We start from the raw sequence: 27,806 nt of genomic DNA on the forward strand, positions 1-27,806 counted from the left end.
CCTCTAGCCTTTCTTTTTTTCCCCAGGGGCAATGAGAGTTAAATGACTTGTTGTCACACAGATGGTAAGTGCCAAGAGTTTGAACTCAGGTCCTCCTGAATCCAGGGCTGCTGCTTTATCCACTGAGCCACCTAGCTGACCCCTCTAGCTTTTCTTTAGTTAAGAATTCTGCCCCTATCCTTATCTTTGAAATATACTTTGTACCATCATTTTCCAAAAATTTTTATAGTATGATCTTTTATATTCACATCACTTATCTGCTTTGAGCTTTTTGTGGTATGTGATATAACAGATTGGTCTAATTTCTTCCAAGTGGCTTTCCATTTTTCCCAATAGTTCTTGTCAAATAGATAACTCTTCCCAAAGTAATTAATTTTCTCAAGTTCATCAAAGAATGGGTTATTGAGTTTGATTGTTTCTGATTCTTGCTTATTGAGGTCATTCCACTATTTAGAGAAGTGGTGTCAAACTCCAATAGAAGTGAGGATCTGAGCCACATTAGACCTGCACTACATTAGCTAATCCCCAGTCACTGAATTATCTCCATCCTCAACTATACCTTTTAGTTTCCCTGGTTTTCTCAGGTCAAATCCTACCTTTTAAAGAAGACATTTCTTGGGCCTCCCCAGCTGCCATATAAACATATATAAAACATATGTAGAGAGAGACATGCATGTCATATGTGTGTGTCTTGTATTTACCTACTGTACTGTCTCCTCCATTCAGCTATGATATCCTTCAGAGTAGGGACCACTTTTTTGCCTTTCATTCAGTGCTTAGCCCAGTGCCTGGCACATTGTAGATGCTTATTAAATATTTTTTGACTTGACTTTTCTATTTTTAACCAGTGTCAAATAGTTTTGGATTATTATTGGTTTATAAAAATAATTTTAAGTTTAAAAGTACTATTTTCCCTTCATTCTTACTTTTTTTTCTCTATAATCTTCCTTAAAATTCTAGACCTTGTGTACCTCCAAATAATTGTATTTTTTCTACCTCTATAAGATATCCCCTTCACAGTTTGATTAGTACAACATTAAGTCCATTCATTGATTCAAGTAGCATAAGCATTTTTATTATATTAGCATGGCTCATCACATAGCTTCTCATAGTGAGAATTGTCCATATTGATAAGATCACATGTACCTATCCTGCCTCCCAAAAAAATGATCAGGAAGGAACCATTGTACAGATGCAGTAAATTAGGTTGTTGATAACATCTACTTAAGAATTGGACCCCATTTCCCACAGTGTAAACAGTTTAAAATAGCATATCACATTTAAACTAAAGGCAAGCTTCATTTCAATAGCAGGCTATGCCTTGACTCTTTGTAGAAAAATGTAGTCAACCTACTGGATTATGAATCCCTTACAGAAAGGGAGCTGGCCTTATTATTTTTGTTTTTCCCCCAGCAGAGAGCACAGCACCTGGCAAATCATTGTTAAATGAATCACACTTTCTTCAGATTGAGGTTAGAGCCATCAACACAGAGAAAAGGTCAAAATATTTATTTGTAGTTGCATCATGATAACATCAGAATTGTCTCACTAGTTCAGATCCCTAGTCCATCCAGTCTAGTGGCAACAAAAGATGGCAGACTAGGGTGAATCTTTTTTTTTTTTTTTAAGTGAGGCAATTGGGGTTAAGTGACTTGCCCAGGGTCACACAGCTAGTAAGTGTTAAGTGTCTGAGGCCGGATTTGAACTCAGGTACTCCTGACTCCAGGGCCGGTGCTCTATCCACTGCACCACCTAGCTGCCCCCAGACTAGGGTGAATCTTGATGTCAACATCAAAGAGTTTGGGGAAATAGGGACCATAGCATGACCCAATTGTAAAGCTGGGAGGGAAACCTTCCCATTTATCAAATTAAAGTGTTTCATTTTACAAATGTGGAAAGTGGGGTCCAGAGAAGTGAAGAAGGTGACTAAAGTGAATTTCAGAAATTGTATTCCTGTTAAGGCTCTAAGATGGATAAATTATTTAAACCTTTTCTGATACTACTTAGATTTTCAGTCTATACCACCTCTTGGAAAATGGACTTGGTTAAATTTAATAAATGTCAGTCTTTTTATGTTGTCAAATTCTTTCAGGTTTTTCAGGGTATCTCTTGTCTTGGTTTGTTTTTGTTTTTGCATTTTTACTTATAACCTTAGGACTTAGCACAATGTTTAGCATATAGAAGTCCTGTGTTCATTGTTAGTTTTGCATCTTAACTACTTTCCACAAAGCTTGGTAGCTGCCTAATTGAATAGAATTTCATGCATTTCATAAGATAATATTGTTGACATAACTTTAGTGAGATTATAGCTGAGGATTCTGGCGACCCATCTTTCTATCTTGTAATAAATACCTGGTCACTTAAGAGAAAATCATTTAAATGGAACAAAATGAGAAACATCTGGGGGCAGCTAGGTGGCACAGTGGATAAAGTACCATCCCTGGATTCAGGAGTACCTGAGTTCAAATCTGACTTCAGACACTTGACACTTACTAGCTGTGTGACCCTGAACAAGTCACTTAACCCTCATTGCCCAGCCAAAAAGCAAAACAACAAAAACAAAACAAAATGAGATATATCTGATATGTAGAAGATGAAGGAACACCCAAGGGACACTGTGTCTTATAGTCTTTGACCACAGCAGGCAATTGAGGAATAATGAGGGTATGGCCTACACAGATCTATCCCTGACACTAACAGATGGGCTTAATAATAACATGGAAAAAGGAAAACAAATGGAAACTGGAAGAGAAAGCAAGAAAAGGCCAGAAAGCAGAAGGGAAGACAGGCCCAGATACATACTAAGGAGAGATAGATACTCACATTGTCTACTTCTACCTTACAGAAGATGAGTACCCATTACTTTATGTTGGCTGAATTACCTTTTCTTCCCTCTTTGACAGCAGAACAAATTTGTCTCTTGTTCAAAATCATTCTGTTTGCCATTGCATAATGACCAAATGACCAAAGTCATAGCCTTTAGAGCAGAAAAGACAGGAGATTGTATCTTTTCTGACCCATCTATTCTATATCTATATCTATGAGCCTATAAAATTCCTCATTTTATAGGTAAGAATCTGAGGTCCAGAGATGAAGTGACATCCAAGATTCCACAAGTAATGAGTAGTTGATCCAGGATCCCAATCCAGGTCTGCTGATACCAGATCCAGTGGTCTTTCCACCACACTGGCCTCCCTACAGCTACTCTCAGATTTCATGCCCCACTTGAGTTAGATTCAAAATAATATTGTTCATAAAAATATTGTAGCTGGGAATGCCTGGAATTCTTTTGAATATTGTGAATTTACTCTTTTTGGGCACAGAGATGGAACAACATGTTTTTAATAGGAAAGCTGTTGACAACTAATTATCTCTATTTCTTGGAAGTCTAATACTAGCACCCACTTTGATGGGAAAAACAGATGAGGAGAGAAGTGATAGCATTTCAAGGGGAAATGTTTTACCTATATGATGTATTGTGTTTTCACACAAGGTTTTTGAAGACTGAAATTCTAATTCCTTCAGTACTTTTGTGCTCTGTTCCTTGTGGGCAGGACCATATTTCATGTTTCTTTCTTGTAACACCAAGCATAGTGGTAGAATCCACCTAAAAAGCAACTAATAATTTATACTTTATCTATTTAAATATTTTCTCTTTTTGTTTTTTTCCACCTAATTCAAAATCTTTGTCCATTGTATGCTTATCACGATAGAATCTATAGAGAGTGATATTTTTAAAAGTAGACACTTCCCGTCCATGAAGTCTCTATGCAATGAATTAGTTATGAGTCCGGGATGTACGTATGTGCCTATGCGTCGAAGAGAAAAATGCAAACTTGCCTATTAGTTTCCTTTCCCTTCCTACTCTTCTGTTATCTTATTTAGTCTTTTCTTTCCCCTTGTTGCATCTGTGATGATAGATTTCCAAAGGGATCCTTTTTTAAAAAGATATTCTTATTCTGGCCTTTGGGGAATATTGGCTGGTGGTAGAGGGGGTAGTCATGCAGATAGGAAAGAATTTTATTATCTTGGTCCTCTTTTAGCTGTTAATGCGGAAGAATTTACTCCTATGAGAGCTAGTCCATAGGTTATTGCCAATATTTTGGAAGTTTGAGGGCTACAATCTTGAAGTAACCAGTTCTATTTAACATAGTCTGTAGAAGTTCTGCAATCATTGAATGAAAGTGTGCTAACTAGATAAAAACCAGTCCCACTGTAGCATAATTCTCCAGAGAGCAGAGATAAAAATGCTTGATGCTTGAGGTTTTTTTTTTTTTTAAAGGAACAAAATGTTTTCAGTTCTGAAAACTGAATCTGCCTCCTAACATAAATATAATACCCTCTGGAGAAGAGGATGATACCTTGGAGAGGGGAAAGAAAGCAAATGAAAATGATGCAGCATTTGGCTGGAGCCTCCAACACTACAGAGAAATCATTGAAGGAAGGCTTAAGAAATGAAGGTCTCCTTTTCTTTAAAAAGACAGTTGGCATCAAACCATATGGAGTAGAACAGAGGGAACAATAAGTTCAGAGATATTTTGACTTGAGTCAGATTTCTTGACCTCCTTTATATGACACCCATGTTCATGTGAACCCCAATAGTGGCTGCTTTGGTCCTTGTGTTTCTAATAGAACCAAAGAATCACGGATGTAAAGGGGGGGGGGGAATGAGAAGTCAAATCTAATCCCATCATTTCACAGATAAGGAAGCTGAAACCAAGATAATTTATTGCTTACTTAAGATCACACAGATAGTAAGTGGCTAAGGGAGGATTTGAACTCAAGTCCTCTGACTACAATTCCAGTCCTTTTCCCACAATGCTTTACTACCTCACTTAAAATTAATGAATGTCAAAGCTGGAAGGGATATAGAAACAGATTCATGGGGGCAACTAGGTAGTGAAATGGATAAAGTACTGGCCTTGGATTCAGGATGACCTGAGTTCAAATCCGGCCTCAGACATTTGACACTTACTAGCTGTGTGACCCTGGGCAAGTCACTTAACCCTCATTGCCCCTCCCCCCAAAAAAGTAGAAACAGATTCAGAGCAAAGAGACTTCCCTAAAGTCATATATTTCTTCTCCATTTTTTCTACGCAATATATAGAAGTCTCCTTGGGACTTGCTGCTAGGGCTTGATCAGTTTTCCTCACTGCTTCTGTAATGGTTCATAATACCCTTGTGGAAAAATTATGACTGAAATTAAATTATATCTTCTCGGGGCAGCTAGGTGGCGCAGTGGATAGAGCACCGGCCCTGGAGTCAGGAGTACCTGAGTTCAAATCCATCCTCAGATACTTAATACTTACTAGCTGTGTGACCCTGGGCAAGTCACTTAACCCCAATTGCCTCACTAAATATATATATATATATATATATATATATATATATATATATATATATATATATATATATATATATCTTCTCACAACTAAAGAGGGTTGTATAATTTTCTTTTCTAAGCAGTCCTTTACAAAAGAACCTGTGTTGTTGTTGTTCAGTTGTGTGAGACTCTTTGTGACCCCAATTGGGGTTTTCTTGGAAGATAATGGAAGGACTTATCATTTCCTTCTCCAGCTCATTTTACAGATGAGGAAACAGAAGCAAACAAGGTTAAGTGACTTACCCAGGGTCATGCAGCTAATAAGTGTCTGAGGTCAGATTTGAAGTCAGGTCTTCCTGACTCTAGGCCAGTACTCTATCCACTGAGCCACCTAGCTGCCCTTTTACCAAAAGGGGGGTATGACTATATTTAATGAGGATTGTTTAGATATTGTCATCTTTGAAAGCAAGGCAATAAACTAAATAATATCTCAAGGTCACTCATACCAAAGCTTGGCCATTGCAAATGTAGGATTCTTAGTGGTGACAACCATAAATTAAGTATGAATCTTTCCATAGTTGCAATTATTCCTTGATGATAGTTCTTTCCCTTTGAGATTACCTCCAATTAATGCTGTTATCTATGTTATTTGTATATGAATGTTCATGCTTTGTCTCCTTATTAGATTGTTATCTCCTTGAGGGCAAGGGTTGTTTTTGCCTTTCTTTGTATCCTCTGCTCATAAAACAGTACCAGAAAACAGGCAAATAGTAAGTATTTAATAAATACTTGTTGACTTGACTAATTATAGGGAAATTATCTCAGTACTCACAGAGTTGTTTCCATAGTAATACAACTAGTAGACACAGGAGGATACATCGAATCAGTATGGTTTGGAGGTTCAGGTATCAGTTCTAATATGTACATCTTAGTAATCAAACATCCACTTAAGAAACACATTTCTAAGATATCAGTCTGGCCTCACAAGGATATGTTTATTCTTGGGAACAAATTAACTCATAGGATCAAGGCCTCATTTACCAGGAATGGAAATCAGGGGAAATGGAAATTTATATCAACAATCCATCTACTTCTCAACCTATTAATATGATTACAAGTAAATTTTGTTTCCTTGAGTGGGAAAAGCCTACTATGCACATGACCCAAAAAAAGATGGCGCAAGAATTAGGAAGTCTAATATTTCTTCAAAGAGCAATGGAATGTCATCCACTGACCAGAAGTTTCCATTGAGTTAATTAGCAATTGTATGTGAATAGCATGATGCAACAGAGCTCCAAAATGGCCAGTCCCCCAAATTATAAATCAGTCATGGTCAGGGGTCTCTCTCTCTCCATGTTGGCTCATGGATGAAGTAGGGCTTTCTTCTCTATGGGTCAGCATGGACACACATGCAGGTCTGGCTGCTGCCAGCAGAGGGCAGCAGTACACTTTGCATACCAATTTGCATCCCAAATTAGCAACAGCCCAAAAGAGCATCAAACAAAGAAACAGGGTGTCTCTAGCTGCCCTAATTGTGAGATCCATCTATTTCTTCCTTCTTAGCACGTCAAAGAGAGTCTGAATAGCCTGGAACATGGACCTCTAGAGTAATGCTGCCATTTGGAACAACTGAAATAGAAATAAATACACAACTAGGAGCTGTCATCACAGACAGGAAGTAACTTTAATTAAATATCGTGAAAGTTGAAAAGTTTTTACAGCTTGAATTTCTGCAAAAAAATTATAACAATCTCTACAGTAGTTAGTTTCTCTAACAATAGAACTGTACAGTGTGTGTCTATTCAAAAAAGTTTTGATAAGAAGGTGAAAGGTTAGTAGATTTAGAGATGACTTGTTTTAATTAACCTGCATCCTAGTACAATTGTGAGGCCGGGGCATCTGTTATACAATCCAGTCATTGAGAAGCTGCATTATCCCTTTTTTCTTTTCTTTTTTTTTTTCAAACTGAAATTAGAATTGTCTTTTCTTTATTTTCCACTTAAAGCCATATTCTGTATTTAAGGGGAATCTTTTACCTTGTAAAAGGAGTTTTGTGTGGTTGGAAGCAGGGCAAAGGGCCTGAACTTCCCATCATCCAATCCCTATAAATAGCGGCAACAAAACACCAAGTGTACACATCTTACAGGCTCTTTGGATTTTGAAGACAAGGTCTAAGCATACTGCACATGGCTGACAGATGGGCGCAGTCTGTCGTCGCTGTCCGAAGGGGCTCCCCCCCTAGGCTGAGCGAGGGCTCACAAACAGCTCAGGGGCTCACCAGACAAAATATGGCTTTAAATCATGTACATCTCCAGGCCAGCGCTTACCGAATGAATTAGGACAACCTTTCTGAGTACGGAGAAGCTAAGCGTCAAGGTCGCTTACATTTTCCAGTTCTTTTTAAAAATTTTTATTTTTCTTTCTCACCATGAAAAAAAAAATCTGCCTTCCTCCCCTCCTTCCCCACCCTGGATTCCCTCCCCTCCCCCGAACCCCATAAAAATCGCACTCTGACAGTCTAGTGGAAACCATTGCAAAATCCATACAGGGGGCATGCACAGTTGCAGCATTGTTGTAAATGATTTCTTGTAAAAAGTTACATTGTCTTAAGGTAACAAAACAGTTCTTTTGTGCTTTTCAATTCTTTTTTTTTTCTTAGAATGTTAGTGATGATTGACAGTTCTGGTGCACAGTACAATGTACAAGTGAAATGAACATGATTTGCATTGTTAAGGCATCCAATCTGCTGGTTTATATTTATGTGAAAGACAGAGGAAATATACAAGCAGACGTAAGAAAGAAAGTATTTTCATTGATTTCTATGAAGTTTCTCCCCAAATTTAATGCACAAAATGCGTCACTCCAAAGGGGAGAGATTCCATGCATATTAATAGAGTAAAACAGCATTAGTTTTTTTTTTCGTAAGTTTCCAAAGCAAAGGATACATTTTCTTAAATCTACAGAACTAAATGCTACAAGAATAATATGCTACTTTTTTTTGCCATATATTGGAAAAAACTTCTTAACTTACAAATAATACAAAAATAGACAATGGCTTTTGGGTCGAAATAAAAAAATGGAAGCAGGGTTTAAAACAATACTAAAAATAACTATAAATGAAGTGTTCAAAAATCACATTGAAACAGCTAATACAACTGTAGGTGACCAAACAAATCAGCACTTTTCACATAGCAAACATACACAATAAAATAAACGGAGGGGCAGGGAGGGGAAAGGGAAAAAGCAATGTACAAATTCCAAAGATAAATACATTATTTATATGGATATTTTACAAAATCCCCTTTAAAACAAAACAAAACAAAAAAGCTTTTTTTAATTAATTTTGCAAGTATGTGCAAGCTAAAGGTAGTGAGCTCTCTTTGCAAAATATGCAGTAAAATCTTTTGTGATATTGAAAAACTGTCTTAAGACATTAAAATGTATAAATAGAACAACAACTTTGGCAAAAAATCACAAAAAATCTACAGTATTTATAACTACATACAAAAACACAACAGCAAAGAAAAATATCAGGTCAATGCATCCTCAGAACTTTGCTGCATCTTTGACTCTTCATTTTTAAGAACACTTCCCAGATAATGATAGCAAAATTCCTGTAGAACAAAAAGCTATGGTTTGGAGGTTTCAGCCTTTGATCATTCCCCCTCCCACCCCCCTCCCAGTTTCACGTTTCCATTTACTATTTATTCCAAAGCACTTAACCTGTTGCTTAATCTATTATGTTACAAACCGTAAGGGTCGACTAATACAGGAGATATCTGAGTGGGACATGGGTGAAATTCCTGCATTGCACCTTTAGTCAGTTCCTTGCAATGATACGAAGTTGGCCTATGAGAAGAGTCAATTGCAATACTTTTGTTTTTCCTTTAAAATAGAGGGGTAGAGGATAGATTTTGGCTTGAAAACACACAAGCGTGTTGTCTAGAGTTTTATGCCTGGACCCTGTTCCATGAAGTCTCAAAGGAGATTTTTACATGAATACAGACTATTACACCAAACTCTCTGGAGGCCACTGACTTCAGAAGATTCTGATATATTAGGAAAAGAGAATGGCAGCAGGTTTCAATATGCAGTTTCAGCAATCTATCTAGAGGCACTGAATTTTTGGAGTGGAAGAGAAAGATGTGATCATTTAAATCGCTTAACTTTCCAGGTTTGCATTTATTTACATGATTACTTAAGACAATGATACAAAAAGAGATCAATAAGCTTGTACTCCTATGGGGTGGCAGGTTAAGTTAGATACTGAAAATGCACTGTATGAGCAAACTACCACTTGATATGCATTTAAGGCGTAAGAGCCGACCCTTAGTCTTCTAGAAAACTCTAACTGGCATTCCTATTCTGTCCCATACAAGCTTTTTTTAAAACTTTTTTTTTGTAAATGTCACTGCTTCATTCTCCCTTTACACAGCTTTAAAAACATCATAAATTAAAACATGGAGTCTTATTTATAGTGTCCCTCATATATAGCTTTACGGTTTATAAAAGACAAATGATTGTTGAGTTAAGCTTTAAAAAAAAAAGTGGATTTTCTTTTATCAACACAGAATAAATATATCTCCCAAATACTTGGGATGTACAACTTTAACCAACACCCTGCACTTGCAGATTCATTCCAATTTCAGTATTTGCAAGGTCGGTGATTTTGTTTGTTTAAAAATCTGCAGTTATTGTGATTCCTCTTAAAAAGGCCTGAGTTAAAAGTTCCACTCTGGGACTTGTATCAGATTTCTCTCTGTAGCAGGATCCAACCTCTTCATTAATAAAATTCTTCAAGGCAATTCTTTCACATGGGAGGGACAATCATGCCAGATATAGCTGTTGAAAGAAAAGGGGGAAAAAAAGCAGTCAATGTTTTTGAATGCAGACTTTTCACTGGGAGGAGAAAAACACAATGTGGGATTGAGTGTGCTCATCTGTTCTGTAATTTGATTTTGTTATAAAACAGGGATTGTATTTTTTTTATCAACACACATATAACATATATGTGTGTGTAACAAAATAACTAAACACGTCTCCAAATCTGATTTCAATTTTAAAACATAACTGGAAAGTTACATAGTTTGAATGCCTCTGGGAAAGTTGAGACCTAAAACTTTGCAAAATGGAGAGAGAATTTTCATTAAGTTAGTAACTCTTTTTCTCTCTCCCACCCCCACCCCCATGAGGATGGCCAAACAATCCCATCTGCCAGCAGTTTACACAGAAAACTATGGTGTTTTGCATTCTGCAGACACAAACACTAGGGGTATCTGGCTGTAAACAATTCTTTGGTTAGTTCATTCTGTGCCCATGTCTAGAAAGAGAGAGAATGATCCCCAGCTCCAGTCCATATTGTGTATAAGAATTTTTCTGTCTGTGAAGGAAAGAAAAAGAAGGGAGGAAAAGGCCAGTTTTTATAGGCCTCCCCAAAAAGATGATGTCTTACACACTTACAGACTGAGCCCCTGGAGCTTAAACTTGACTCCTGAAAAATGTAGAGCCAAGAAGAGAGTGGGCAGAGCTTAGTGGGATACTTGGAAGACTCCATGAACTAGGAGTTCAAGAGGCCTGAGTTTTAAGCTCAGCTGTGACTGTTGGTATGTCACCTAATTTCTCTGGGCATCAGTTTCCTCATCTATAAAATGGAATTTTGGACTGACTGATCTTGATAAAGACTAACTAGACAGTCCAGAGATTTGAAAGGAAATCCTGGAAGGTAGGAAGATAGAGAAAGAAAAGGACATCAGTCAAGGGAAGCAAACCCTACAGGCAGAGTTGTCCATTATTCTTTGTAATTTTAGCCAGCTTATCTGGGTCTCAGTTTCCTTCCCTGTCAGATGGGTTTACTAGCAGCTTTACCTATGTCTCAGGGTTCTATAATGGTCATAGGAGATCATGCATGTGGAAGCAGTTGGAAAACCATTCAAGCACCAAACAAATGTAAGGAGTTATTACTGCAATGGTACTGGGGGTGGGAAGAGCTGATTGCAACCAAGCAAATAATCACAAGCACATGGATCTTTTATTTAAAAGAAATCTATGAATGAGGACTAGACCTGTGGTTTCCTTGTATAGGAAATTCCCAGAAAAGGTAACACTTTTCACCAATGAGGGTTGGCACCTTTATCTGCGGACGAGCGTTACAGAGGAGCCTAGAGCACTGAGAAGTTAAGTGACAGGGTCACATGGCCAGTGTATATCAGAGACAGAACTTGAACCCAAATCTTTCTTCCTCCAAGGCCAGCTCTCTATCCACTATGTGGCACTTTCTCTATCAGAAAGAAATGCAGCAGATACTTAAATATTTTCCCTTAAGAATTCAATTAAATTGGCCACTTTGGAATAAGTTAGGATGGGGAAGGTTCCAGTTGGTCAGAAATGATGGGCAGTTGTTGGCATAATTGACTCATGAAAGGAAGCACAGTGAAGGAATTTCTGGGGCAGTGGGCTTAGAAGACAACTAAATATAAAGTGTCTGCTCTATTTTATTTGAGAATTCCACATTTAAAGAAATGCTCCTTCCTAGGAAGTTACCCTCTCCATCTCTTAGCTCTCCTGGCCAGAATGGGATATCATTGATTTTTTTTTTTTTAAACAACAGCTCAAATAAAGTTGGAGGTGAGCATAGATCAGCCAGGTTCAGGCTCTCAAGCTTTCCTTCCCTGCCCCCAAGACATTTGAAAGTTAAAAAAATGTATTTTGTCAACACTTTTTCCGTTAATTTTTAAACCCATCTGTATTTTCAGGGAAATTGAATCCACATGTTTCTGATTCATTTACACGTAAATCATCCAAATGTTGTTTTGCAAGAACTGTTTGCAATCTAACAACTCCTGGAGTCTTTTTCATAAGCCTTCCTAAGCCTTTTTTCTTAGAAACAGGAAGTTGTCTCTTGCCAAGAGCAGACCAACTTAAACCCCCAAAGGTTTGAGTCCAGTTTGAAACTCAGACCCCCCAAGATTCAAGAGGGTCTTAGATTTGATTGAATCTGAGAATTCAACTCTTATGAAGCCTGGCGAAAGAGACTGCTGTTCCCCAAAGTAAATGGAAGTTTCTAATGTCACATCTAACCATGCCATATACCTGATTCAGAGGACCTTTAACCCATACTAAATATACTACAAGTTTGTTTTTTTAAAAATTTGTTCCCTATCCTTACCCTTAAAATGAGTTCAGTCACCTTAAAGACACTTCTTTTGTGAAGTGAGTCTAAAGTTAGATTGATGGCCAACATCTTCTTGGATAGAGCTTCTTTATACCAAAAGTCTACTCTAGAAAGGTTCATGTAAAAATGAGGTCCCAGTGTCTACATGCATATACATGGCTAAATTTGACTACATCCACCCAGTACAGAACAAGCAGGGATTTGACAAATATCTAACTAATGTGGTCTATAGAAATAGCCAAAACACATAATTTATGCCAAAAAAAAGAAAGATCATGTTTAGATAACCATGTGTTCCAAGCCCCAAAGTAGGTTTTGGGGACTGAACTATGTGTTTTAAATGTCTCTACTAACAAAATTAGGGTCTCTAGGGATGTTAGAGATTATCTAGTTCAACTCTCTCATTTGATTAGACAAAACTCCACTTGGGTTTTGTCTGTACAGTATAAAAAATGAAGTTAATTGAGACTTGTCAATACAAAATGGAATCAGGTATCAAGTTATTATGCCTTGGACCCCATTTAAAAGGGATTTCATTTTTGTACAAAAGGACAAAAAAGGTAACCAAAGGTGATATATTTGTAGAATAGTGAGACTCCATAGATTTATTTGCAATCACACATTATTGTATGTCTACAACAACACTACAGTTTGATACTGTCTGTGATGGGGCTAGAAGCATGTAATGAAAACATTCAATAATGTTGCCAGCACTTTCATTTATTGGTGCCTATTCAAGATATAAAGGGTCACATGATGACACCAAATCCAGTGGTGCTATACCAATGCATGCTGGATTTGGAGTTGGAGGATCAAATCACTACTTACCATGTGACCTTAGACAAGTCTTAACACCTCTGGAAGTAGATGCCCTTGGTCCCTTCCTAATCTAGATTTATGATGCTATTATCTCCCTATATATGGGCACATTCTCCAGGAGGAACTTGGTTCAATTCAAAAAGCATTTATTAAGTGCTGACTCCATGTATGGCACTATGTTGGGCACTAAAAATACAAAGACAAAAGTGAAAAAAAAAGGTTTTGTCTTCAAGAACTTACATTTTTATTGGAAGATATAAATAAATATGAGAATTTGAGAAGAGTGATCCCTAATAACAAGGGGATCATGAAAAGCTTCTTATAGGTGGTATAACTTAGGCTGAACTTAGAAGAATGTTTTATATTCCAAGAGACAAACATGAAGGAGAACCTATGCGAAGATATATGGACAAAGGAGGTAGAAAGCCAAATCCAGAGATGAGCAAGTAGTTTAGGAGAAATGGGGAGAGGATAAATTTGGTGGATGCATGAGTTTCAAGTGCCCATGGCTCCTGCTGTATTTCATATTTCATCATGGCCATCTTCTTGCCATCTGCCCTGCTGGCTTTGCCATCAGATTTCTGGACCAATGAAAACCATTCCCTAGGAGATTTAATCCATTTAGCTTTGTAACTGTCCACTCACCCACCCGCCCTCCCTACCCCAACTGGTGAGTGGAAGAAACCAAACTCATATGTCTCCATTCTATTCAGCCAGGCTTCACACTCTACCATAGCCATCACTTTACCATTTGCCTTGCATTGTTCATGCCCTTCCCCTTTCCACTTCTTCCTCTGATAACGGCAATAAAATTAACAGCCATTACTACTAGAAAGGATTATCAATAGATTCCCCAATGACTACTCACTATCTCTTCGATTTGTTAGATCACAACATTCCTCCCAGGCAGCCATTCCCCTCTATGTGTTGTTTCCCTTTATCAGAATGGAAGCTCCTCAAGAGCAGACACTGTCTTGCTTTTGTATTTATCTCTAGCCTAGTGCTTAGGGCATAGTCAATACTTAATAAATGCTTCATCCTTTCATTCAAAGTATGGCAGGTGCCAGATTTCCAAAGGCTTTACCGACAGATTGAAGCATCTGTATTATATCCTAGAGGCAATAAGTTGCTATATAAGATTTCTAAACAGAAGCATGACATTGTAAACCATTAGGATGGTGATTTTGTCAGTTGTTTGGAGAATGGATTGGAAAGGAAAAAGACAAAGAAGCAGGGTGGCCACTGCAAGATTCCAGATGACAGGTGATAAGGCCCTGACTCAGGATGACATCCACATGAATGGAGAGAAAGGGATAGATATAGAGGGATGATAGAGGTATTAACAATTTGGTTTGAAATCTACTACAATTTAAATCAATTTAATGATTGTTGTGGTCATTTGATAAGAACTGTGTCAAAGGAGAAAGACTTGCAGATTTGTGAGAATTGGGAAAATGAGGGGGGCAGAGCCAAGATGGTGGAGGAAAGACATTAAATGCGCAGAGCTCCTGATACAATTACCCCAAAAACAGCAATAAAAGAACTCCTGGAGCAGATAATTGGGAAAATGAAAGAATATGTTCTTCCCAGACACCATCATATATATATATATATATATATATATATATATATATATATATATATATAAGAATCAAGCAAAAGGAAAAAAAGGCCATAAAATTTGCTACTTGTTTGCATAACTTTTTATGGATGAAGAGGTAGGGTTAGGACTTGGTGAGATAGGTGAAATGAGAACTGGAGAGGATTAACATCTACAAAGTTTGCTTTGAATTGCCCTGGCTTTTTTTCAAATTATATGTGCTATTTTTTCTTAGCATGTGATGAAGCATGTTATAGCCTTCATGGAACAGGATTTAGGGCCCTTGAGACCACATAAGCTTAAGAAATTAAGAGTATTCAAGGTTAACATTGTGCCTTGTGATTGGTCTCCAACCTAAAAAAGGGAAGACAAAGTCCCATAACAGGGGAATTATAAGTAATGAGAGAACATTGCTGTTGCTTCCTGGGCTCTTTTATCTGGGATGGCAAATCACCCAGGGAAGTACACAGTCAAGGAATGATATCACCTAAGTGAATACCTTCAGTAACAAGGTTTCTGTGTATCTTTTCCCTCCTCTTTGATGTTGAGATACAAGACTAAAATATCCTAAAGTAGATCATTTTTGAAGGAGAATAAAACTACATAATTTGGACTGAGGAAGAGGGTTAGTATCAATTTATGAATTTTTTAAAGAAATGGCACTATATGATTTTGAAGAATACAAAGTAACTAGGATTAGGCTTAGTTAAGGGCCACATTAGTTTGAAAACAAACTTTCTTTTAATAAAGGCTAAACTTCTTAAAAAGAAATATATTTGAGGGAGAAATGTAAACTGGCATAAAATGAAAACAAAACCATTTTAATCTAAAACATGCATTCATGTTTTATAAAAGTCAGATTTGGTGTGAAATTGTGCTCTCTATTCAGATCAATATAGTATACATGAATGACAAGTTTACTAGACTGTTAAATATGTTGTAGATATGATTTATTGGGATTCTAGCAAAGTATTTGAAAAAGTTGTTCATGCTATTCTTGTGGTCAAGAGGAAGACAGATGTTGGTTAGAATAATATACTTAAGTGAAACTGGAATTGGTTGGCCAGCCCCAAAGAATAATCATTGACACATCGGTGTCAACATGGAAAGATGTCTCTGGTGAAGTGTCCTGGTGATCTGCACTTTTTCCCTGTTCTGTTGAACATTTTCATCAGTGACTAAGATGAAATCCTAGAGGGGATTGTTTATCAAATGTGAAGAAGATGCAAAGCTAGTAGGAAAAGTTCACAGGCTAGAGGACAGAATCAGGATGTATTTTTTTTTTTGCCGGACAATGAGGGTTAAGTGACTTGCCCAGGGTCACAAAGCTAGTAAGTGTCAAGTGTCTGAGGCCAGATTTGAACTCAGGTCCTCCTGAATCCAGGGCCAGTGCTTTATCCACTGCACCACCTAGCTGCCCTGTAAAACAGTCTTGAAAGATTGGTACATTGATTTAGAACTAATAAGATGATATTTAAAGTGAGTAGATATAAATTCTTAAACTTGAGTTTAAAAAAATCACCTGGAGGTTCAGCTAGATAACAGTTCATCTGAAAAAATATCTGGCAGGGGCGGGGTGGGGGGGAGGCACTGGGCTAGTGGGGCTGGTGGGCTGCAAGCTTAAAATTTGTGATATGATAGCCAAAGACTATTGCAATCATAGGCTGTATTGAGAAACTTGGTATCCAGGATAAGTCGGGCCACATAAGGAATATTCAGTTGAAATTCAGAGGTCGGACAACAGGAATGATACTGATACATTGGAGAGAATTAGGATGAATGTGAACAGCATGTTAAAGACCTCAAAATCATGATATATGTTGAAAGATCTAGGGATGTTTAACCTATAGAAAACTTGGTGAAGGGGGAACATGATAGCTGTCTTCCAGTATTTGAAAGGCTATCATTTGAAAAAAAAAAAAAAAGGATTAGATTCGTTTGCTTAAACTTGTTTATACAACTATGAGAAATTGACAGAAACTCCAGAGAAGCAATTTCTGGCCTCATGTAAAGGGGGAAAAACCCTTTCTAATAATTAGGTCTGTCCCAAAGTGGAAGGGACCGATGAAGGAGGTTAATGAGTCCCCTTAAATAAAGACTGGACAACCTCTGCTTTGGAAATTTCCAGAAAAGGTTGGAATAGATGGACTCTGAAAGGGCTCTTTCTATTGGGAGATTCTGTGATTTGCAAATAGCACAACCATCATCTATTCTTGTTGTAAAAACCTACAATACAAAGTGGAAGAAGAGGTCAGGACATTTTCTGGGTCTATCAAGCTTTTCTTCAGCCATTTCACCAAGGCTTTCTCAACAAAAATCATAGGTATGAATTCCAGAGATCCATTCAGTTCTTTTTTTTTTTTTTTTTTTTTTTAGTGAGGCAATTGGGGTTAAGTGACTTGCCCAAGGTCACACAGCTAGTAAGTGTTAAGTGTCTGAGGCCAGATTTGAACTTAGGTACTCCTGACTCCAGGGCCTGTGCTCTATCCACTGTGCCACCTAGCTGCCCCCTATTCAGTTCTAATGTCAAAGTCTAATCTGTGTTGTTGTTTTTTTTCCTCTTAACTTGTAATCACTTTTCTTGTGGTCCTTTGGCCTTAAAGCTGTGGCCTGAAACTCCCCTACCCCCACTTGAATACAGCCCTAAGATAGAATCGTGGCCAACAAGCACTGTAGCAATTTGGACTTCTTAGCTCTGAAAAGTAGCGTTATGTTTTACTCTTCCTCCATGCACCACCACTCAGCTGTCGATTAACAACCTTGTTATATTTTGTTTCTGACGTCAGATCAGTTTTTAACAAGACTGGTGATTGACAGCTCAAGAATGGTAGATTTCCACTTTACATGATAGGCTTGTGCTTTCTGTATATTATATTATTATTCAAACTCCTTACAACTGACTTTAGCTTAAGGATTATACACCCCTGGTCTGCCAGTTTGAAAGTACTCTAAGTACAATGTTGAGTTATTTTTAGTGATCAGTTAAGTCAGAGAGTCAGGCTTTTATGAATGGATTCATTCTCCTCTGTGGATGTATGCATTTTATATCATGAATAATGCTATCTAAAACATCACTTTGGAGTCATATTTCCACCCCCCCCCCCAACACACACACACACACTTTTCAGAAAATTGACTAGCTGAAATGAATCAGGAAGGACCTTGACCAGCAGGGCTGCCTGAACAATGAATGGTAGCCAGGAATAGCTTCAACACAATGGTTGGCAAAATGGGATGTAGAGTAGAAGGGAGAGAACTAAAAGAGATGAGCTCCTCCCAAAACTGACTAACCACGTGACACTGGCCAAGTCATTGACTTTCTTTGAGCCACTGACTCTTCATCTATAGGATGGGAATAATGTTTAGATGCACTATTACTTCACGGGGTTATAATAAAAACTGTTTTGTAAACTGTAAAGCAATAGATATGGGGTTCTTGGGATCCATGAATTTTTAATATAGATAGATGGATAACCACATTTCAATAGAAATGATTTCCTTTGTAATATTATGTATCTTAATTCATGTATTTAAAATGTTATTTTGATTCCAAGACTGTGAAAGGGGTATATAACACATGAAAAAAAAGGCAAGGAACCTCTACACTGGAGGAATGTGGGATGTTATCATTGCTACAAAGGTGGCAAAAGTTACAACATTTAGGGAGCAGCTAGGTGGCGAAGTGGATAAAGCACTGGCCCTGGATTCAGGAGGACCTGAGTTCAAATCTGCCTCAGATACCTGACACTTACTAGCTGTGTGACCCTGGGCAAGTCACTTAACCCTCATTGCCCCCCCCCCCATATTCTAGTATTTAGTGCAGACCACACTCCTGAAGTAAAAGCCAGTTGAGAATTACAGGATTGCATTCACTCCCACCTGTTGCTTTTTTTTCAACAAATCAATTTAAAGGTTCCTTTCAAGAAAAAGGATTATTCTACTTTTATCATTACTATGTTACATAATCATTTCATAATTATATGATATAATTCATATATTCTTATTATATAATAATAATTGTTCATGTTAATGAACCACAGATTTACTAAAGCATCAAGTGCTCAGCACATAGTAGGTAAACAAGTGCTTATCAATTGATCAAAAAGTTTTACATTTATATCACCTAGCACTTGAAGTTAACAAAACACTTTCTCTACTGCCACCTGATAAGATAAGTGTAGCTAATCCTAGTTTACATAAGAAGAAACTGAGTTTCAGAGGAATTTCTCACATAGTCACACAGAGGGAACCTGACATAGGGCAGAAGTAGTTAGCTTGGTCTCACCTTAAAATCCTCATTTGAGGATCACCTCAAAATTTGTGCAGGTTTTAATTTGAGTACTCTGGAGATTACAAGGCAAATGTAAAGAAAAAAATGGACTACTACAAGTCCCATTACTCCCAACCAAAGCTTCACCTCCACTTTCTGTGGTGGGTTTGAACCACCATTGGCTTGGATGGATTAGATGATTATCACATGTGGTGGGCATTCTATGATAATGGTTAAGTACAACCCAAATCAGTGTCTAAACATGACCACAATAACCCTCAGGGTTCATGATGAACAGAGAACACTCAGAGCCAGGAGACCCTCGCTATTCTCTATTTGCAACGCATTAGCTCCAGTGCCCTGCACAAGAGAGAGGAAGACTGTACACACACATAGTGACAAAAGCCAAGGAAGGGAAGATTGAGTGACGTACTTCAGGAGAAGGCCAGTCCCTGGAGAGACCCTGCAGTGGGGTACTTGCTAGAGTCCACAAAAGACTGGTCTGATAATGGCGACAACAGGGAATAAGAGGAAAAAAGAAAAAGGATGCCATTAGTAAAGGAAACAGGACTTTTGAACAAAACACTTGAGGCTGGATTTACAAATGGAAACTCCCTTTAGCAGAATTAGTGGAGTTAGACACAGATGAAGCCACTCCTTGGGCAGCAACAGTGGGTTGGGTGGCCGTGGGGTAAGGGCATAGGAAATGTGGTTAACACTTAAAGGAAAAGAAGAGGGGAAAGAGGGAGAAATTGGGGATGGGTCACTTGAGTAACAGTTAAAGAGTGGGTCCCAGGCCTATGAGCTCAGTGCCTCTAAGGTTAAGAGAGTAGGGCCCACCCCACCATGTATGGACCCCAGTTACCTTGCAGGCTGTTCCCATTGGTGCTGGTGCAGGTGGGAGGTGGGGAAGTCTGAGGTCTCACAACTGGAGCAAAAGCACTCTTCTGTTTCACTGCTGAGACCATGTTGGCTGGTGAGAAAGAGAAGATCCCAGAGGAACTGCTGCAGTTGGAGGGGAGGCTAGTGGAGGAGGCCATGGTTGGACTTGATGGCACGACTGAAAAATGGAAAAAAAAAAACCCTTCTTTATTGGCAATTTTGAGGTCCTCAGGAGGCCTCAGAACATCTTTAGTGATGCTCCTGATTCAGCTCTGAATTCTTTCCATCCCTCCACCTGCTACCACCACCTAAAGCCTGATCTGACTTTTTTTTTTTTAGTGAGGCAATTGGGGTTAAGTGACTTGCCCAGGGTCACACAGCTAGTAAGTGTTAAGTGTCTGAGGCTGGATTTGAACTCAGGTACTCCTGACTCCAGGGCCGGTGCTCTATCCTCTGCGCCACCTAGCTGCCCCCTGATCTGACTTTTGATATACATGGCCCAGTCTTCCCAAGTAGATGATGGTCAACTCTGAGAGAAAGGGCTGTCATTTCTTAATAATTCAGAAATATTTATTGAGCATCTGCTAATAGGCCAGATTCTATGGGAGACAGAGAAATAGAAGCAGGTATTTCATTAAGCTTTTTTGTATCCCTTACAGCACTAGTACAGTGCTTATATATAAAAATATTCAACCTATTTGTTGATTTATAATATCACTGTGTATACATATATATCTGTGTGCATATATTTATATATGTGCATGTGGATACACATATACAGTATATACCAATATGTGTGCATGTGTATATGTATGCATGCATATAGACATGTGTACACATATATATATGCATATACATATGTGTACACACACAAAGATAGAATAGGAACTGCGCCTGAGTTTTCAATGGTATGGGGAACTATGCCCATCCAGAAGAGGAAACTACTTCTGCTGCGGCAGGTTGTCACCACTTTAATGTGTGATCCTAGATGCCTAGAGTCTTGAGATGTTAACTGACTTGCCCTGGGTCACACAGCCAGTAGATGTCAGAGGTGGGACTGTAATCCAAGTCCTTCTGCTTTGAGGCCAGCTCTCTATCCACTATGCCACACTGTCCTTCTTATAAGTGTGTACATACATACACAGAAAGGCATGTGGACACACACATTACCATGATATTTAAGTCCTGTCTGGTACTCAGGATCAGCATGATGACTAATGATGGGAAAACTTTGGCAGTACTACAGGGAAAGGATATTAGCTGACCAGGAGACCTGAGATGGTTGGGACAGATGTAGATCTTCCACCAGCCAAGATCTCCTTTAGACTTGGTCTCTAATCTTTTGGCACTAGAGACTCAGCTCTCATTTATTTCAATAAACACATCTTCTCCAGAGTCCTGCCATCCCACACACAACTTGAGTTTCTCCCTGCTGAGAGACTATTTTCAGTCTTTTCTCCATATGCCATCTGTTCACATAAACCCACACCCTTCCAACTCTAGTGGACCAATGGGCACTAGCACTTTGACTTTTAGCTGCATGATTTGAAATTCTAGGCCTCCCCGGCATTACATGAGCTATCTGGCTAATATTTGTATCTGAGCCTAAAGCTTTGGCAAGTTTACACGAGTACGAATTGATCACTTTGCATCAACTGGCCCTCATGACACAACTGAAAAGGGGAGACAGGTTTTGCAGAATTGGTCCCTCAACACTTCACTTGCAGACCCTGATCAATTGTATCCAAAGCCCAAATGTGAGGTTATCAGGTGCTTCCACAGCAGGAATACAGAGCTGTCTTCAGAATTTTCACAGATATATTTTCTTAACTGTATTTTTCTTTTAATGAGGGTAGCATTTTTATACCTCTCCAAGGATTTATAAAAGTGAAAATGCGCTCAATAATAATCCCCATTTAAATTGCAAAATTCTTGTACTGGAGGTTTGATTTTTAAATATACGTAGATTTGAAGTCCCGCTGTTTCACTGAAGAAGGCAATTAATCTCTTTGGCAAATGTGATCATTATGTGTGTTTAGAGGTAGGGAATCTCAAAGAGGGAGGGGTGAAATATAGTCAAACAGTTCCATTTATTACAATATTATTGGTTATCAGACACCATACCAGAAAGGGCATTCACTAGTGGAAAGTCTTGCTTTATTTATTTTTTTAATCTCATTTGGAATTTTTCAACATGAGTGGCTTATGAATAATTAAATGTCATAGAGAAAAATCTCAAATCATTTGGGCTTTCTGTTATTATTTTATTTGCATTTATGCAGATAAAATCGTCCCATCTGAGTGCCTATTTGAGAATCTGATACTATATTTGTGAACACTGAGGAAATCAATTAATGGAAATTAAATGTTCAAAGTTTCACAGTCTGACAGATACAATCTTAGGCTGAAGTCACTTGGTGTCTGCAAGTACTCAGGAAGGCTGAGCAATCAAAGTGCCTAAATTGAATTGCTACTATACAGCAATTAGTTTATTGATTTAATTAAGAATGCCACCTTTTAATTTTCAGGTCATGATTGAAACATTTTCTGATTGAATGGATTAGGTATTAGTGAAATGATAGGTCTACCAGGGACAACCTTCTGATGGATCAAAATAAAAAGTAAGAGGAGTGAAGGCTGACCTCAAATAGTAACTCTTTAGTAGACACGAGTTCTAGGAATAGGTTTCTTCAGTAGTTTCAATACTCAGGAAGTAGCTAGTTCTACACACATAAACTCTTACTACACTAACTGAGGAATCCAAGAATTCAGCCATAGAGAAAAGTGCTCTGCCAACAAGAACTCTCTCTCTCTCTCTCTCTCTCTCTCTCTCTCTCTCTCTCTCTCTCTCTCTCTCTCTCTCTCTCTCTCTCGGCTTCCTTTCTTGGATTCATGTTCAAGTGTCTCACTGGAGGTTGTCAAATTTTGATGAATTATTAACTGTAGATATAGACATTTAGATATACATATGGCATGGGTGTATATGTCACTTTTTAAATGTTTTTTTCAAAATTTTTTTTATTTTTTTAGTGAGGCAATTGGGGTTAAGTGACTTGCCCAGGGTCACACAGCTAGTAAGTGTCAAATGTCTGAGGCCGGATTTGAACTCAGGTACTCCTGACTCCAGGGCTGGTGCTCTATCCACTGCACCAACTAGCTGCCCCTTGTCACTTTTTAAATTTAAGAAACATAAAATTGTTTCAGACATGCCCAAATCATTATTGCTAAATAGATAAGGTAGGATACAAATTTCTTCTGTATACAGTTTCAAAGCTAAGGTATTTTAGCAAGATTTTTGACATCAAGATAATACTCCCTGCAGTATGAAATTGGTATAGTATTCTTAAATCTCTCCAAAGATCCTGAGCATGTATAAACAAGCAACTTTTATTTAGAAATGAATGCTTTTAAAATTGCCTAGGGCACTACACTTGGAATCAAGTATAAGCTTCCTCACTTAATAACTACACAACCTGGAGCAAGTTACTTTATTAAACCTCAATTTGCTCATCTGTAAAATGAGAGACTTGGACTAAAGGCCTTCAATTCTTTCTAAGATATAAATGACATATAGATCTAAAGACCTATAGGTCTATGATTTATTTATCAAGAAATCACTGAACCAGAAATTCATTCTCAGCTAGACAAGGTGCCAAAATTTATTTCTTTTTCTTTTTATTTAATTCTTATTCATCTCCCCAAGTGAAACTAACTTTAAATAAAAATCAGGTACAGAGTGAAAATCAAGGGAACTTATGTTCTTAAAGAAAGGGGCTTTGGCTTTAGTTTGTTGAAGAATTTTGACAGTAAGGGTTCGCAACACGGTTGGTTTTAATTGTATACTCTTCAGGCTTGGGAGCAGAGAGTGGCACCCAGGCTGAACTTCTGAGAAGCTCAGTATTGAGCAGCAAAGTTTCCAGTTCTATTTGATGAAAACATGAGAAATGCAGAACAACACTACTTACTGGCATAGGGAGAGTTGGCAGCTGAGCCATTGAGGAAGGTTGGGGATCCACCTAAGTTGGACATTCCGGCATTGCCGTATCCATTCATACTTGTGGTGACAGAGTTATAGTTGGTCTGTTGTGGGGTGGTGCTAGGCACATACCCATGTGGTGATACGCTGCTTGAATTTCGAGTAAAACCTGGGAATAGAGAAAATGCAGAAAAGGGGATGGATTTAAGTGGGTGGTACCTTTGGGGGAGACAAGAAAAGGAGGCTCTCTTCTTATTCTCCCTTTCCAACTCTTTCCTGCAACCCAGTGGGTAGGGGGCCGACATTCATATACATGGGTTTTGTGTCAGTAGGTCTGTGATTAAAATAGAAAGCAAGAAAAAGACACATCCTTGGGATATCATAAATACTTAGCAGGGCTGAAGGAAGTAGGAATACAAGTTCTATAAATTATGGGTTTGCCACAGAAATAAATTGCAGTTTAAGGGTTGTACCCTGAAGCTAACAGGTTTCTCTTCCATTGGCAGGAGTCGATGCTGTCCCTTGGCCCTTGAGACTTTAATTCTGGCCTCCTTTGCTATCTGTCACCTATATTTTTATGTGACAGTCAAAAATATAGATAGAAAATTCACACTTCCATGCCAGCTTGAAATCTCTGATCAGTAGTGGTGACAACCAAAAACTAAGTTATAAAATAGCACAACACAAATAAGAGCTGGGAATGTCATTTGGTGAAAATGTTGAGAGGATAATTAGGAAAGCAGAGAAGGAAGGGAGGGGAAGTAGAGGAAACAGGATGTGAGTAGTAGATATTCCTGACCCTGATTGGTGGCTTGTGAAGCTTCTGAGACATTCACTGCCAGTTGTCCACTGAATGAATTCACTCCCATCATTCCAGCATGAACAGAGGTGTTAGCAAGGGCAGGGAGCTGATTGTGGTTACGAGGAACACTGTACAATGCCTCTGCAATATCAGCTGCCCTCTTCAGTATGATTTCCTAAAATAATAAAAGAATATTCAAATTATTTTTCCATAGCATGGGAGCTTTTATGTTTCTAATGGTGGGAAGTAACACATTCTGAAAACACAATTAACATAGCACATAGAGTGTTAGACTTGGGGTCTGTAATACTTGAATTCGAACCCTGCCTCATCCTTAATTTTATTTATTTTTATTTTTTAAATTACTTTTTTTTTTGGCTGGGCAATGAGGGTTAAGTGACTAGCCCAGAGTCACATAGCTAGTAAGTGTCAAGTGTCTGAGGCCGGATTTGAACTCAGGTCCTACTGAATCCAGAGCCGGTGCTTTATCCACTGTGCCACCTACCTGCCCCCTTAATTTTCATAGTAAAATAGGGGTGATAGTAGTACCTACTTCATGGGGTGGTTGTGATGATCAATTGAGTTAACATATAAAAACTACTTTTTAAACCTTTAAAATATTATATAACTGCTAGCTATTATTTAGGTCAGGCAGGTTAATGCCTATTGGTGCTTGACTCTGAGTGTTGGGGAGGCAGTATAGTATAGTAAATAGAATTCTAGACTTGGCAGAAAGACCTGCATTCTTACTAGCTGTACAACCAGTGGAAAGTCACCTCACCTTTCTAAGCCTCAGTCTCTTAATCTGTGTATTTAGGATATTTGTCTGCAGAATCTACTTTCTAAAGTCATTGTGAGATTCAAATGAGAATGTATATAAAATTCTATGAAAACTTTAACATATTGTATAAATGCCAGCAATGTCAAGTAATGGTAATGATCCACACCCAGGTTTTCAGACATCAAATCCAGCACTGTTGGTACTGTGTGTCATGTAATAATATCACCCAAAAGCACTGAATCCCTCTGAGAGGCAATGCTACACACTGATTCAATGAGCACAAGGAAGGAACTAGCAGCTCTCCAGAGTCATGAAGAGCTGGATTTTCTGTAGACTAAACAACGATGGTCAAAACAAGTGGATGGTACTGGCCAAGTCCAATTATTCCTTTCAGAACAAAGGTTCCAACTCCTTTTCCCATGGTCCCCAACTTTTCTTAGAAACAGGAGTGAAATAAAACCACAATGAAATAACTCCATTCATTTATATAAAATACTTTTCTACTTTTTCAAAGAAGTCCTTTTCCATTTAAGGTAAATGATTAGGGAAGGCAATAAAAGATTTTTAAAAAGAGAAGAATAATGGGATAATTCTATACTATATGAACTACAGGATCTCTAAACTTGTTCGTCTTCTCTTCCCCCACTTTCTCAATATGCAATAAGCTTTATATTCTCAGCCTGTGTAATGTTGTAAAATGAAAGCATCTTTACCTGGTTATTGTGTGGCATACCATAGAGAGCCTCCACTAAATCAGCAGCTCGTTTGAGTATTACTTCCTGCCAATAGAAAAAACATATATTCCTTTGAGTGAAGCAAAGATAATAGTGAAGGGACTTTGCTTTAATCTTTTCATATAGTTTCATTCCCCCAGACTCATTTCCAAGGAAGTCCTCAAACAGAACTGCTGTGGGAAGGACCTCCAGAATGGTGTTAAATCATGAGTTTATCCCTGTTCACATATACACTTAATCGAGTCAAAAGGTGAGCGTCATTGGGGCTGCAAGATAAAATACATCAGTCAATTGTCTGCCATCTGCAGGATAAAGCACTCATACGTTTATTGCAGAATACAATTCTGAGGTCATTTACTAGATTACTACAATCGATGCCATTCAGTGCATGTTATGAATCCCTAAGATGTGTTTATTTTGCACTTAATTGCTTATTCCAGGAACTGTGACCTTATCAGACAGGTCATTTTCAAGAGATTTCCAATCAATCTTCAGCTACTGGAAACATGTAGCATTAAACTACTTTTGTTTATCTCTCTTGCATGTCAGAGCCATGATATAAGAGTGCTCAGAAGTAAATCCACATGATGAAGGAATGCGATCCTTCCTCTTTTCCAAACAGTCTTAAAGCATAATTCTTCCTACTCCCAAACCTTCAATTTCACTTTAAACCAGGTTTCAAGGCTGGCCCTACATTTTTTTATAATGATTAAAATTTTTTACTAGTATTTTTTCACTCTTTTATTTTTCTCATTTATGACCACCCTTATGGAAATCTTCAGAATGTTTTATTTCTCCTTCTTTGCTTCAGGTTGGTCATCCCCCTACTCCATTGACACATCTAACCTAACATTATCTTCTTTATGCTTTTAAATATATAAAGAACCAAACTTGAAAATCACAAGGAAAAAAATGCTGGCAACAAGGTAGAAACTGTTTTAATAACCCAAACGCATTACTGCCACCTATACTCTGCCTGGATATTCTGAACGTTTGGGCACATTTTTGTAATTATCTCCTACAAATCCATTCATTCTATAATGCATAAAGAACAAATAAAGGAGAAATCAATTTACTGAAAAGTATATGCATTGCAAAGAATCACAAATACACAGTGAGTCTATTGAAAATAATTGACAATAAGATGTTTAGGGTTTAGGCTATGTATAAAGTTTTTTAAAAGTGCAACTTTCAATATTTTCCACACTAGATATTCTACACACAAAAAAGGAGCCACAATACTCAGTTGTCATAGATCGTAGACTCTGATCAGAAAATAGGGATATAATTGCATTCATTTCGCTGTCACCATAGGCTCTTCAAAAATCCTTGAAAAACTCTTGAAATGACAAGCTTTTAGATCCATATTAGCATTTTTCCAATTTTAAATTCTCTATAATATAAGATAAAATAGTTGTCATACTGCAGTAACTACTTATGACATATAT

The 27,806-nt window shown here is 37.9% G+C and overlaps 1 protein-coding gene across 1 annotated transcript in view; it reads right to left on the reverse strand.

Annotated features, from left to right (window-relative positions):
• Positions 1–7,007: 7,007 nt before the first annotated feature.
• EBF1 (EBF transcription factor 1) overlaps positions 7,008–27,806 on the reverse strand; it is a 469,914-nt gene continuing 449,115 nt past the window's right edge. The window contains 5 exon segments of the mRNA XM_043988839.1: positions 7,008–10,165; positions 20,049–20,243; positions 24,031–24,210; positions 24,841–25,018; positions 26,338–26,403. Of these exon segments, the coding sequence (XP_043844774.1) occupies positions 10,134–10,165; positions 20,049–20,243; positions 24,031–24,210; positions 24,841–25,018; positions 26,338–26,403 (651 nt within the window). The 3' untranslated portion in view covers positions 7,008–10,133.

Source organism: Dromiciops gliroides, chromosome 2 (genome assembly GCF_019393635.1).
Source record: "Dromiciops gliroides isolate mDroGli1 chromosome 2, mDroGli1.pri, whole genome shotgun sequence".
Classification (NCBI taxonomy): domain Eukaryota; kingdom Metazoa; phylum Chordata; class Mammalia; order Microbiotheria; family Microbiotheriidae; genus Dromiciops; species Dromiciops gliroides.